This window comes from Rhinolophus hipposideros (assembly GCF_964194185.1).
Source record: "Rhinolophus hipposideros genome assembly, chromosome: 7".
Taxonomy (NCBI): Eukaryota; Metazoa; Chordata; class Mammalia; order Chiroptera; family Rhinolophidae; genus Rhinolophus; species Rhinolophus hipposideros.
The window spans coordinates 67287883-67303564 of NC_138053.1; the positions used below are offsets into that span (position 1 = coordinate 67287883).

The window sequence follows — 15682 nt, forward strand, 5'->3', positions numbered from 1 at the left end:
TGTAATTATTATTACTTCACAGGATTTCAGTGTTTGAGCTAAGAGGAATAATGGCTTTCTAAACATTTCTTAAAGGTTTCAGTGAGACGTACAGAATAGGTACTTATAATACTATTCATTGAGTTAATTGGTTGGGAAATGTTCTTGGACATGTTCCTACTATGAGCATTAATATATATAGGCACGTAGGTACCTTTTATTCTAACAGGTTCCTTTTTTTGTCCCTGTTAGCTTTTGTGGTAGTAGAATTCCTTATTTGGCTTCATCATCTTTCTGGTCAATGATCTTTCCGGTTCAATTACATTAGACCTAACTATACTTTTAAGTGTGTAAAAGTGGCACATTATGTAATTATTTTTGTGTCTTGGTTTCCTTATTGATAAAATGGGAGTGATAACAGTACTATCTCATAAGACTGTCATGTAAAACACTCAGCACAACCAACATTTTAAAACCACACTTGGTCAATTGCACCTGTTGGTTGACTATGGATACAAAAGTTGGGCCAAATCAATGAAAGAATTCTGTGAGCATTTAATGAGCGCAATAGAATTTACAGCAGAGCATGTTGCGTATATTCTTATTATATGATAATTGTGTGTTACACGTTCTTTATGTTAGTAACATTTATAATAACCTTGTGTATGGATACATATGCACACAATATCTTTATTGTTTTAGGCAGTCACCACCAGTTAACCCTGCCTCGACTTTTGCTCCTCAGTCTTATGAATGGTTCTGTAGCATATGGATAATGCCTAGATGTAGCCTGTAGCAGATGCAATTGGTATCCTACCCAGATCTCCTTTACTGGGCCAGTGCATCCATCTCCCAGCTGCTGCGGGTACTGGCTGCTAATGACTCACACCTGTAGCCTTCTCCAGAGTCCTTGGCTGACAGTAATTGCCTCAACCAAACTTACTTGAGAGATTATGAGATCATGCCCCAAGCCCCTCCTGTTCCCTAGGGGTGGCTCATAGCCAATGACTAGTCAGGGGCATAACAGTCTGGCCCCCTTGCCTTTGGACTGGACACTTCTCTAGTTCAGGGCACACTCTAGAGCTCCTATTGGATCAAGCTGTGGCTAGATTTCTGAAACCATATCTTTGCTTAGCTCCTTCCCCCATGGTAGCTTGATTCTTTCACTTTTGGTTTCTCCTGACAGCACTCTGTCTCTATCAGGTTGTCTATTATCAGGTGTACAAGAAATGCCATCACAAGTGCCGTATCTAGGGAACCTGCCCTAAGATGTTGCTCATCTCGGTACCCCTGTTATTTCTTAGTTCCACCATCACTTATGCAACTGATTCCCTATATTAAATAATCTACAGCTTAAATTCTTTTCTCTGTTGGACCCTGCTCACATCCCATGTCTTTGCATTTAAGGTTACTCAACATCAAATGCCCTTGACTTTCTTATATCCCTGGTTATTTCAGTATAGTACTATGATGGATACCCCAGATTTTAGAATCTGAAAATTAGTTTCAAAACTGAGTCAGTTACACCTCCCTTTTAGGGTTGTTGCAAGAGTTAGATGAGCTATTATTTTGAAAACACTTAGCATTGTGTCTGTAATGTAGGAAGTGCTTCATAAGTGGTAGCTGTTTGGTTATTGATGTTACTTTTTTAAGAGACTCACCCATTCTAGGTGAGATGCCTCATCTCTTGTTCCCACAGCACCTAAGAGTACCTCTATCTCAGTGCTTTATTATCCTGTATTCTAATCTTTGGATTTCTTTTCTACTTTTCCCAGAAGAAACAGGAGCTGCTCGGTGTTATCCAGTCGTGTGTTGGCTCTTCAGGAGAAAAAAAATATCTGATATATAGCTTTTTTAATGTTCATGGTGAAAATACTCCTACCCTATCCAATTTCAAGCTACCAATATGATGTCCTTGAACACAGAGTTGGGAAGAGATGCACACAATTGGCTCTTGCCACTCATTGTACATCAGCTCCATTTACCACTCTTTGTATCACTAATACTTAGCACGTTATGTCCAACCTCAGAGCTAGATGTTCAATAGATGCCTAAAATATAGTTATTAACTGGTTAAGACTTGAGCATATGCACTGAATTGGTAAAATGCCTTGATATCTATTTTTTTGTTATATACCCAATAAAGCCTGCCATCGTCCAACACCCTCCCCCCCACCCTCCCACCCCCTCCCACAAATTGTCATGAATCAAAGTGAAGGAAGCCATCATCATGATGTTGTGGGAAATGCATATGCCCTCCCTGGGCAGGTTGTCTCCTAACTCAAATGCCAATCTCAAGTTTGTGATTTAGATCTATGAATGGGGATTAGTCAGTTTACCTCTCTTGGCCTCAGTTTTCTCAAAGAGTTGGACTGGACAGTCTCGAGAGTTCCTCGTCTCAAAATTCATAAAGCTTATTCAGTGTATAACTTCATTTCCTCCTCCTTTCATTTTATTCCTGTATTGAACATTTAGTTAAACATTGTGCTAAATATTGTAAATACACAGAGGAATAGGATGTGGCCCTAGATGATGAGAATCTCAATGTTTTTTTTATGAACATCTCATCATATCGAGACCATGAGTGTGCTCATTGCTGAGTGGGGTTATGCAAATGTACCGAGGGCCAAAATTTTAGTTCGTCATAAATTTCAGCACTTTGACACACACAGGCAGTGTGCTAATAGGTTTAACTTCATCCATGAAATTAAACAAGGCTGTCCTGGTCAGCAAGTAGTTCTTTCAGAAAATGTCACCAAGCTAATATCAATGGTCCGGAGAGACGCCCTGGTGAACAGCTAGTTTACAGTGCTCGGTAGGTTTAAACTTAACTTCTAGAGAGTGTTGTTTATTTAGGACTATAAAGCAAAATCTGAAAACATTCTTTTGAGTTTAAGTCTAAGCAGTATTTATCCTGGTTCTTCCTCACATGTTTGGATAAGAAAGGAATGAAGAATGACTCTTAAACTTCTGTGTTCTCCTTCAAGTTCCCATCCACCTATGGGTACTGATGTCGTCTTTATTCTCATCGAACGTGATCTCTGCACTTAATTTTTAAAAGCAACATGAGTTTCCAACAGGAGTTACTGCTGGGAACATTTTTCAGTTGCTGAAAGCTATTTTTAAAAAGAGAATTTGTTTTGTTTTTGACAGGGGCTGATAATATCCGGAAATACTGGAGCCGCTACTACCAAGGATCTCAAGGGGTCATATTTGTATTGGACAGTGCCTCTTCAGAAGATGATTTAGAAACTGCTAGAAATGAACTGCACTCAGCTCTTCAGCACCCACAGTTATGCACTTTACCCTTTTTAATATTGGCCAATCATCAAGACAAGCCAGCTGCTCGATCAGTACAAGAGGTACGTCTCGTTAATGTGACAACTCTTTGTCTATTTGGTTTATTGCACTTTTGCTAGCCACATTGGAATCTGAAAAGATGCCTGTAATTAAGAATATGCTGGTAATGCTGTTTTTCAACATGAAACCTTAATTTTCTTAGAAAGCAGAAAGTCTATATCAATCTGATAGGAATTATTATTTACATGCCCAACCCCACTTGGAGAGCAAAGATTTTTCTTTTTTTTAACTGTTTAGCAAAAGTTAGAAGACTAATCTGAATATTTTTCTCATCTATTTTAAAGGGCTAAAGGCCTGGTTATTTAACATTGATTTCATCCCGCCAGCTTATTTAGTTCATTCTTTGTTTCTCTGGCTTTTCAAGGAACGCATCATGCGTATTACCATGCATCACTTACCCTCAAATGTTATGTTCTTGTCCCACTGAAATGCTCACTGTTGACTAGAAGCAGTGGGACCTATTCTGTAATCAGCCAGGCTGAAAATTGATGTCTTATCTTGCAAGTTCCGTGCCACCAAGTACATTTTAATATGGACCCGTTCTTTATCTTCCTCCTTTAATTTCTTTGCTTGTATCTCTCCTATAAAAGCATGAGACTAATTCTGGACAAATAATCAGTGTCTCACTCAGCAAAGCTTCTGATTCATGGTAATGAAGTCATGAGATATGTGAATCGTTTTCAAAACTTACGGTGAATTTTAATCTAGGTACAGTGAAATCGAAACGTTCGATGTATTCCTTTACATCATAACTTGCAGGATATGTTTTCCCCCTTCCTTCCAAAAATTGTGTGCGTCCTTTAGTGACTTTGGAATAAGGTTATTAATAGGAATGACGTTGCTCTTTAGTTTGAAAAATGCATGAGAAGCCAAGGACACCAACATGTTCTGACTGCAGCCCTCCCTCACGGGGTCGGGCCCATAGGCAAATCGCTTTGTTCCTGTGCCTGTCTTCTCACCTGCAAAATGGGAATGATGCAATTTTTTTTTATGAAAAGTGAGTGGGATTAATTTGGATAATTCACTTTGAAGTTTTAAGTACTAAGTATAAGAGGGACCATAGATAGAGAATTTTTGTTTAAGTTTTAGAAAAATCATAAAGAAGGCAAGGGTTTCTTATTAAACAGAACTTATGTCTATCTTTAGTTGCCTCTTTCAGCATTAAGTAGTTAGCACCCTTTTCCTTTTTCAGATTTTGTGAAATACATTATAGATAATATTAAGTGATTACGATGAAAAAAATAAGCCGTACAAATCTATTCAGAGAGTCATGAATGTGCAGATCTTCAGTATAGAAATTGCGGTGCCTTCCTGATCTCTTCTTAAGACTTTAGATAAATCTTTTAACTTAGCACCAGTTTTTCGATCTGTAGAATGGATATAATAGTATATAATGATGGGTAGTTATGAGTGTTAAGTTAGTTTATGATGATAAGGTGCTTTGCTGAAAATGTATTGTTATTCTGGGTTCATTCTGAGAAATATGTATATATGTAAATATGTATTATAGAATACACATCGACAGTATAACATTTTGTGCGAATATAATATGTAATACATATATAATAAAGCACATAATATGAAATGGATATAATACAAGTGACATTATAACTTCAAATCACTTTATTCAAATTATGAGCAATAGCTGCAAAGACTTTTTTTTTCTTTTAAATTAAGGAAACTGTATATCTGTTTTCCATAGATACCATAAAATTAAAACTAATGTTCTTTAAACCTAACATATGACTCTGATAATCATCCATAGGAAATAAAGACTGTGACATTGGGTAAAGGAAAGTTTTAATTAATTGCTTTGGAATATGCGTTGTATGTGTTGGCTGGCTATATCTCCCAGGAAAAGGACAAATATCTTTTTTGATTCATCTTTTAGTAAGACAGAGACTATAGATATAGAGTAAATCATAGGTATGATTTAAAAATTATTCTAAACTTCTATATTACTGGAAGCATACGTGACTTTGACTTTCCTTTTTATATTAATTTTAAATGAATTTTCCTAAAATTTTTGCTTGTGATAGAACTTGTAAATACCACTTTTAAGCACTGCTTTAAGTAAAGCATTTTCCCTATTAGTCTATAAACACATACAATACCAGGTGTGTGTTAACATTTTAGAATGCTTTAATCAAATACACAAACAAATTCTGTTATAGGTCTTGAAGTCTGTCAAAACATTATGAAGAACCCATACTTTACATTTGGGAGAAAAAGAAATGGAAGCTTCCTATTTTTTCCATTCCTTGAATGACAAAGGTTTTTCAGTATTGTATTTGGATGCCTTGTTGAAATACTCCCTGGAATGTTTTAAGAATTAACTCAATACCTTACTGTTAGCATAAAAATAGAATTGAGAAACTGAATCTTAAACTTTTTATAAACAATAACCTCAAAATGGTGGGCGTAGGCATGGGTAGAGGAGAAAATAGATGATTGAAAAGTGAGCAAAGATACATGATACTTGAAATATGTGTAGAAGTGGTCATCTGTTTATTGTTCTTTCTGTCCTTGTCATAAAGGTATTACATGCCCTGTGCTCTGTTGCTTATAAACACTTTTTATTCATTTGTACCTGCTAACTTGTGTGCACTTTGTAGAATTCCCAAATGCTAAAAAGGTAATGCTTTGCTCTGCAAAATACCTGTGAATTTTAGGCAAGATTCTGTTCTTTCAGAATCAGGGAAAAGTGCAGTCAATTTATCAAAAAGCTCTGAACAATTCTTTGGTGCAGTTAGGAAAAGATGAATCCCTCCCCCACATTGAAATTATTATATTTTTGTGCTGAATGCATTATGCAAAATTTTTGCAATTATTTATCCTGCCACTGGAATAAAACTTTAAGAATTCATTAGTCATTTAATGAGGATACCACAATATTGTTGCGTTTAGAAGCCGGTAGAACCTGGTGAAATCCAAAGAGAAAGCTGAATTACCACTGGGATTCCAATACAGGATGAAAATCATCAGGAAGTAATACATATTTCGTTCTGTCCTCTATGCTATGAGCGTTGCTATGTTTGTGTAGAGAACTGAGTTAAGATAGAAAGACAATGGTTAAAATTACTTTATAACCCACAGACAGAGGGCAACATGCCCAATTATTTTGTTGCCATATTATAATGCAAGTGGAGTCTTGTACATTGCATAGTTTCCCTTTCTGTAATATACCTGGTAATGACCTGTGTTTAACTTAACCAGAATTTTAAGATTTTATGTCTTGAGAATTGATAGTAGAAACTTTAAAAAAAAAAAAAACAAATCAGTCTTTTTTTAAAATAGCAAAACACTGGGAAAAAGAACACCCTTTACATACTGTCTGAAAGCCAAGCAGTTCTTGCAACAGATGTTTGTTGTATTCACTTTGGGGAGGTGTAGTTAGCACAGTTTTCCAGAATTTACTCATAATCAACTATTTTTTTCTATAGAAAGCATAATATAAAAATCTATAATTGTGTCAAGTGGCCCACTTGGTTCATTAGGGAAAATTCTAGTCTATCTTAAATGATAAAGCTTTAAAATGAGACTCATCTTAATGGTAATTAGGTTGTTTGGTTTTTTTATTTGTATTGAATTGTAATTGTATCTAATTTGTTTTACAACTCCCATAGGAGAGCATACTTCAGTTCTGAAGTTATATAATAGATGAGGAGGATTTTATGAGAAGTTAAGTTAATATAGTAGCCAATAAACGTAATCCTATTTTCCCTCTACACAGTTGCCGATCGTGATTCTTTTACCTCCTAGCTTTTTAAAATCTGATTTTCATTTTATTGGATATTACCCTATCTTATAAAATCACGCATTTTGTCAACATGAAAGGAATAGTTCATCCTTTCAGCAGTGTAATCTGATTTGATGTTTGTCCATATCTTTAACCCAAAAGTATTGAACTTTTTCAGAAATACTGTGTTAACTGCTTGTCCAATGCTTTTTTTATTAAAGCAAATATTAAGAAATGTAAAAACTGTAGAACATAGATCTTTGAAGTGGAATTATAAGGTCAAAAGACTCTATTGATTCCATGGCTCATTAATTGTAGCACAGGAAAATCCAGCTTCTAATTTAGAATGTCAACATTAAAGTTAAAATTTGTGATCAGGCATTTCTCAATTTACATGCAATTGTAATTCAGTTTGCTATGTGATATACATAGAATGTGGTGTTCTATTTTAAAAGAATGGAATATAAATGTGAAAAAAGTATTTGCAAGTATTTCTTTAATGATATAAACATTACTTTTTTAGTTTTGATTATGAATATTCATATTTTTGAACAATACTTTCAATATTCAGTGTATCATGAATAATTTATCTGGTCCTCATTTTTTAGTCTATAAATATCTTTCTGGAAGAGAGTGCTAGTATATATTTTATGTTGTTTTACTATGATACTTAATTCTAATTACTTGTTTATAGATAAATATTTCTACAATGAGCACTTTTTTTCCTTCCTACAAAGAATCAGAGAGTGCTTTGAAGGATGAAAAATTTTGGACAGTGTTTGTCTGTACATAATAAGACTGTAGATTAAATTTTTATTTTATATTTATATTGCTTGACAGAGCAGTTCTGTTGTGGTAGCCCTGTGAAGTAGCAAATATCATCTGATTTTACATGGTAAATCTTTTATTAGAAAATGCAAAGCAGTATTTAAATCACATTAACTACTTAGCTTAATTTAATATTTCTTTCTGTATATAGAGTGAAACGTGCGTGTGTTTGTAAAATAATCATTGTAAACTGTTGTATACTTAAACTTTAAGAGTCTTCCAAGTATCTTGACCTGACTTTTGGCAGCATTTTAGAATACTGATTTGATTTCACATAGAACAGTGTACATACCTATTGTATGAGCAGTTTGAAAATTCCCTTATGGGATGTATACTTATTCTAAAATGATATGCGATACAAATTATTTTTTAGTCCATTCCTTACAGATGTACTCCACTCTGTTACAGTTTAATCTTGAGGAAACAATGAGAGAATTTGGAAGTCAATTTTCCTCTGAATGACTCAGTTATCTCCTGAAAATGTTTACTAACTTGCAGGAGAAGCTAAAATAGCAATCATTTCAATAGTTACAAAAGTGTCATTATTATAAATACATTTTAAAATTTATTATAAATAACTTTTTGCTGAGAATATTAAAACAGCCAGAATACTTTATTTATTGTACATTTATAGACTTTTATATGCATTCCTTGAAAAATTTAATTTGTCTGTTTGATTTCACTGATTCTGAATCTAGCCATTTTAATCAAACCATTCAAGGGAAACCTATATACTTGTGCTTTCACCTACCGGCAATATTATGAGACTGTGCCCTGCCCACTGAAAGCTATATACTTCCCATTAACAAATATATTACATACGAAAGTTCCATTCTATCAAGAACATTATGTAGGCGGGATAACAAAGTAATACATTTGAAAATATAACAATATATGCCCTAAATTATTCATTTTATTCTCTTATAAAACCCCCATTTCTTTCCACTTTCTTTCTTTATATAGTTACATACATATCTTTATTTTATGTAAAGCTGGCAAATTTTGGAATTGCTTCCAATTCCTACTCTTTTTTACTTTCCATAAATGGGTATTTTAGTACGCAATTCTACCAATTCTTCCTCTGCAATACTTTTCAGTTTCTAAGTTGTTTATGTCCCCAGACCTTCCTCTTTCTCCCTCTGCCTTTACACAGATGAGATAGGACATGTGTTTTTCATGACACCCATATTAAAAACCAGTGCGCTCTTCTAATTCCTTCTAGAGTCAAATGAAACACCACAGGTCTTATACGTTAATGTGCTGATCATTGAAATCCCTTTTCTGACTCATGGTCGTCTATCACGCATTATTCCTGTTGTCCTAGGAAAACCACCTGAAGATCATGTGTCACATCACAAATTTTTTATGAACACCCAAGGCTGAGCCAGGTGCTCCCCTTCTGACTTGCCAAGGCATACCAGGCTTATCCTAACAACAACATTAAACTTAATTGCCTATTGATCTTTCTGTCGATCCCTCAGGATTGTAAGCTCCTTGAGGGACAGGAATTCTGGCTTGTTTGTATCTCTGTGCTCAATATATGTTCTTTGCATGACTTACAACCTCTGAGTCTTACCATACACGCTCCCTGATGGCTTAACACCATTCAGCTTTATCTAGATTGTCTTACTCCCTCTTTACCCAATCTGACTCATCTGTTTCCATCCTTGAATAGAAATATTTTCCTTTTCCTCTATATCACACCTGGGCTTAGAATATTGCTCATAAACCACATCTTCCATGAACCCTCACTACTCTGTGTTAATGGTTTTTAAAAGCTTTAATATGGTAATTACCATACTTAAAAATGATGATTTTCCTGTATTTTTATGTACTCATCTTTGTGTTCGTCCACTTGAGGATCTTGCTTACAGCAGGTTACTATCTTCCCAAAATCCCTCAGAGAAAGTGACAGGACATCTTGACCAAGTAATAGTCTTTTGATGTTTTTACAAATTGCCTAAATTTTAACTATATAAAGCTTATTTCAATTGCTGGCATAACAAGCTATCTTTTACCGTTTATATTTTTCATGTGGGTAGACTGGTATAGGATAAAGCTCTATAGAAACATAAATGAAGTGGTTTTACAGCAGTGAATTCAATCTAATAAAAACAAATTTAGCTTTGAATTAATAAGTTTTTATTACATTAGTGAAACTTAGAAGAATTTTTAAAACTCTTACATTTAACACTTTTTCTACGTATATTTAAATAAAACTATTATTTTGATTCTTTTGGGGGCTTTTTGAAGCAATATATGTTTGAGTGTTTGTAATGGTGAGCTTCACCCTTTATATCTGTATTTCAATTCTGTGTTTTGTAAAAATTCGTATTTCATTAACCCTCACTTAACAAAAGCAACAAGTGATTCTGAAGCAAAGCTTACAGAACCATTTCCTTGGCCCATTCATTCATTCATTTTGCAAAAGAAAACTCACTTGGTGCACTGCACATTCCATAGCTTACAAAGTTAATAAAACATTTGTTGAGTTAAATTAATTTGAAGATGGACACATAGTTAATGTCAGCAAGGTGCTTTGAAGATAAAAAGCACAATAAGCGTTAGTTATTATCATTATGATAATTATTATCATTATTATTATTACATAGTGTCTGCTTGAAAATACCTTTGGTTACTCTGGGATGGCTGAAACTAATGAGAGGGGTTAATCTGCTGGATTTTATCCAGAAATAAGGATTTGAGACATAATACACTGAAGTGTGTTTTTTTTCTTAGTAGATCAAGGGATATGTTTGTTTATTCTCTTCCCTAAAGAAAAATAAACTTCCTGTAATGCAGAAGCATCAGAACTCACTTTGAGTAGTTTGAATGTTTTCTTATATAATTTCTACAAAGATGTCTGAGGAGTAAGTGTAGGTCTTCTGAAAAGGCTCTAAAAATATAGGCATTGATTTCTAAATAGTCAAAATCCTTTATTTCTTAGTTAACTATTTCTGAGTTGTATGGAGCTCAAAATTATAATTTTTATATACTAAAAAAGAAAATAGAACATAATTACGGGAAGGAAATGTGAAAGCTTAGTTCTTATTACAAAAAATGAAAATTGTATCTTTGAAGTTACGAAAATCACTATAACTAATTACATAAACTATCTCCCATGAGAGTATTTTAAGGAGGATTCTTTAGATTATTCCTTAGAAAGAAGACTTTAAGATTAAGCCATATTTCTAACAAGACACTGCAAAGATCATTACCACAAGTCAGAGAAAAAGGAAATACTGAAACATTTTAACAGGCAAATGTATGAAAGTCAAATGTACACCCAGCCTCACGATCAGGATGACATTAGTGACATGTCTGAAGAAGACATTCCCTAATATTATTGCAAATTAAATAAGAAAAGACTTCAAGAGAATGAAAAGAGAAAAGGTGCCTGGAGCCAATGAATTACAATTGACAACCTAAAGGCAGTTGAAGAACCAATTGCTAGACTGATTGCAAAGCTATTCATAGTGTGCAACAGACAGAGCACTCCAGAAAGCTGGAACAATGCCTTCAGTTCAGCAATATTGCTTCAAAAGAATGGAAAGAGGGGAACGGGAAGAGCCACTGACCCTGAGACCAATTTCCAGGCAGCTGCACAAACTATATACTGTAATTAAAGGTTTTGACCAGTAATCACAGCAAAGCCAGACTACAGAAAGTCTAGGGAACCAGTAAGGTTTATAATGAGGTAGACATCCTTAACTTAAAGCATGGAAAAAGCAGGTAAGAAAACCAGTCCATTTCTGGCAGTGACTTTGAAAAGCTCTGCTGTGTTAGCACTAATAGAAAAATCACATATTGTTGACCTTCCTATAAGAACAAAAACATGTAATAAAAGATACCTGCTTTCATCTTTTGAAATGAATAGAATACTCTGCTACTTAGAAGCAGGCGTTTTCTCCTTGCCACTTTATTTTTTTTTCCTTTACCTATGAATTGCATTGTGCCTTTGATGGGAACTATGAACTAGACATGTGCAGTGGTACATACAATAGACTGAACGCCTCTTAGAAATGGCCACTCTTCCAGTGGACATGGGCTCTGGTAGAAATGAACTAATCCACACCTGAGTAATCTGTCTATGGAACCTCGTCTCTCTTTTGTTTAACGGTATCTAGAATCTCACATTCTTTTTCTTTCTTTGGTATTATCTCTGTAGGTTGAATCCCACATTCAGCCACCAACAACGACTATTGTTTAAATATTCAGATAACTACTTTGAGATTTATATCTTGAGAAAAGGGGTATATGGTGGTTTTGAATGGAGGTATGATAACAGACTTTCAATAGAGAGACGAAGGTGTTCCACAAGAGTTTTTTGAACAAAAATAGCATCTCATCTTGCAGGTGCCATACAGTTCCCTAACGGGGCTTACTGGGATCTTTGCTATCACAATATCCAACAGTGAAGTAGGAATTACCTTCTTTACCAGAAATTCTGAAATCTAAATTTGTACACATATAAATCTTTGATGCGAAAAAAGTTGCCTACTGCTCAGTTATAAAGGAGAAGTAGGGTTTCACCTTATTTGATTTAGGCTTATAATTTAACATATTCAAATGTCTGCATCAGTCGTGTGAAGCGCAGTGCACACAATGCTTGTTAAGGTAGCTTTTAGACTAAAATGCTCTTTCAGACAGTGAGTACCTCCATAAAATAATTGGAATTGTTTTCAAAAATGATAATATGTGAGACCAACTAAGCCTTATGGGAAAAAGGTTCTACGTATGAACTGAAATAATTTGGAGGTTGCATAGAACAATATGAGTTTAACATGTAGTATTTGTACTAAATTATTTACTTTTAGACTGTGGCTATGACTAAGAGTTTGTCAAGCCAAAACAAGTCTTTATTGAAATGGGCCAGAGTGGAAAATCTGGGTAACTTGTGTATAGTTTAGACAACAAGAACAAAGAAATAATGAAATGAAAATAAGAGTTTTGGCAGGGGAAGGCTTAGAGAACAGCCGGTTGAAGAATGACAGTTGTTAACAGTGCTTAGAAAACAAAGATACTGCATTGAAGAGAAGATTGAATAATCATTAGAAGGATCCTAAAATATAAGGCAAAAAAGATCTGGAGATAAAGGCAGTATAATTTATATGCACTAAGTAGTATCTTCATTACTGTTGTGGTTGTTATTATTATTATGCAAAGCAAATCATTGTGCCCAAATGCCCTAATTTTCCAAAACACAAAAACATAAATTCTTAAGAAAGAATGTTTTTCTTATTATATATAAAGATGTACATTTATTTAGTTCTAGAATAATTTCATTCAAAATGGTACTTGTCAAACTTTCTGCAAAATTAAGTCTAAATATTTGAATTATTTAAATGTGTGGGTAGAGATTCATGAGTTAAAAATGCATGTTTTCGGCAATTTAAAAAAACAATTTCCCATATTTTTATATTGACTTTGATCTTTTTCTTTAATTAAAGCTCAAGTTTAGATATCTTCCTGTTTTTCCTTAATCAATGATGGCATTTAGTGACTTTTATATTAATAAGCTAGTTAAGCTCATTTTTAGGTTAAAAAGGGAAAACAGACTTTGAGGTAAAACAGATCACCAGATTGTTTGAGGCTGTTATACGTAGTTAACAGCACATTTTTATTAATATAACCATCTCTTTTGCACTTTACCCGAAACTCTTCTTTTTTTACATTTCATATTAAGTCTTTTAAACTCTATCAGCACAGTTTTCTGCTCTAGGGAAATATAGTCTGTTTAATGATTCTGAATATGTGGTGCCTCTTTCTTTAATTATTTAGAACATTAGTCCTAGCAGTGTAGATACGGAAAGTATAGAATATTTTTTTAATCTGTGCTAACACCATATGAGGCACTTGCCATTGCTTTTTTGGTAAAAAGACTAAATACAAATGTATGGTTTTATACTTTTATCTCTTAAAAATAGAATACAAAAATTGTAATTTCTTTAGCAATTGTTCTTATTTGGATTCTAGTTAGTCAAAATTTTGCCCTATGGTTCTTCAGCCATAGTAAAGCTGAACTGAAAAATGTATGTTATTAAAAATGTCGTATTTGTAAGGTGTTAAAGTGAGAGATATGGCTGTAATTCCTAGGTTTATTTTCACTGAAATTGTTTTTAGAATAACAACTCTTCTCCAATGCAGTTTATTCACAAATGTGTACAGGTTTGTGATAAACTGTAGTTGAGATTACTTGATCTGTGTCAATTAAGATATCTGACTAACATCTTATAGAAATTTGGATCTCCGTGGAGTATTATATAATCTTTAAAAATCCATTTAGTCTTTAATTAATAATCTGAGTGATTACTAAAGTCACATGGTATATTTTTAACTACAAAAAGTATACAGTGAAAAATATTCCTTTTTCTCCTCATGTACCCTCTTCCTGTCTAATTTGCAACTCAACTCTCAGCCCTCAGCCAGGCTATATTATTATAAAACTTTGAATATTAAAAGGTTAGAAATATCAATTTAATGAATTTTCCTTTACAACATAATGAAATATGTACTGTAAATAAATGTAATTATCTTAAAGATGGTACTTCTAAGATACTTGCAGTGAGATATTGTAATCATTTTAAGAAAACGAGTTTTAATGATTTAGTCTTTAGGTTGTTACCATGAGTTTTAAACAGTTTATTGAATCAAATGAGGGAAGGGGACTTAGTAGAACTCCAATTCTGATTTCACAAGGATTTATTTGATTGTAGGTGGATTTGCATCTAAGGCATCATACTTTCATTATGAGAAACTTCAAACATTACAAATAAGTACAGAAAATAATGTGACAGAGAAACACATATACCCATTACCCAGATTTAGCAACTGTTAACGTTTTTACCATATTTGTTTCAGGTCTTTCTTTTAAAGATGCATTTAAAGCTCCTTTCCCTCATTTTTTCAAAAGTGAGTGTATCTTGAAGTTGGTGTGTAACTTTCCCGAGGTACATTTTTATACTATTGATAGATACGCAGGTATCTCTAAATAATATATAGTAATGTTATGTGTGATAAAAATTGACGTAAGTGGTCATATACTTTGTTGTGCTTTTATCATTAAATGTTTCGAGGTTATATGCCCTCTATAAATCTAGCTTATTCATTTTCACTGATATATTATGTGCCAACAAAGGACTGTGTCATTTTACTTATTCATTCTCTCATTGATAAAGTTTTTGATTGTTTCTAGATTTTTGAGATTATAACAAAGTTGATGATTATCTGTGTACACGTTTCCTTGCGTATCTATGCAAGCATTTCTCAAGTATATCCATGTAAAAGTGGAATTGCTGGGTCAAGGGATAGACACACATTCCACTTGATGGGTATTTAATTTGGCACTTGGGGTTTGGAAATGACAAACAATAAGACTTTGAGGTCAGAATCTAGATTTAAATTCTTCTTAGTTTTGACCAGCTGAGTAATATTGGGCAAAAACTGAAATCTGTTTCCTTATCTGTAAAATGGGGATAATCTTAGAACTTACCTCAAAGCAAATAGTGAGGATTAAGTGAAGATTGAGCACAGAGTGCTCTGCCAATATTAACTGTGGCTCCTCACCGCTCCCCATCCTCTGGGCAGGAATGAGACGAGGATTAAATGGCACTTATAACTGTGTCTGGCATAGTGTCATGTCAGTGCTTGTTAAATACACACAAAAAATGAAACAAAAGACCAATCTAGTTGACGCACGATACATTTATATATTTTTGAGGATGCTTAAAGGATACATTGCAAATACAAAAGAAATTAAAAGTAAAAATCAATGAT

General features: G+C 33.8%; 1 protein-coding gene across 4 annotated transcripts in view; it reads left to right on the forward strand.

Moving 5' to 3' along the window:
• Positions 1 to 15682, forward strand: part of ARL15 (ARF like GTPase 15) — a 386140-nt gene that overhangs the window by 192326 nt on the left and 178132 nt on the right. For all 4 annotated transcript variants that reach the window (XM_081053529.1, XM_081053527.1, XM_081053528.1 and 1 more), the window contains one exon: positions 3133 to 3341. In XM_081053529.1, the coding sequence (XP_080909655.1) occupies positions 3133 to 3341 (209 nt within the window). The remainder of the gene's footprint in view (positions 1 to 3132; positions 3342 to 15682) is intronic.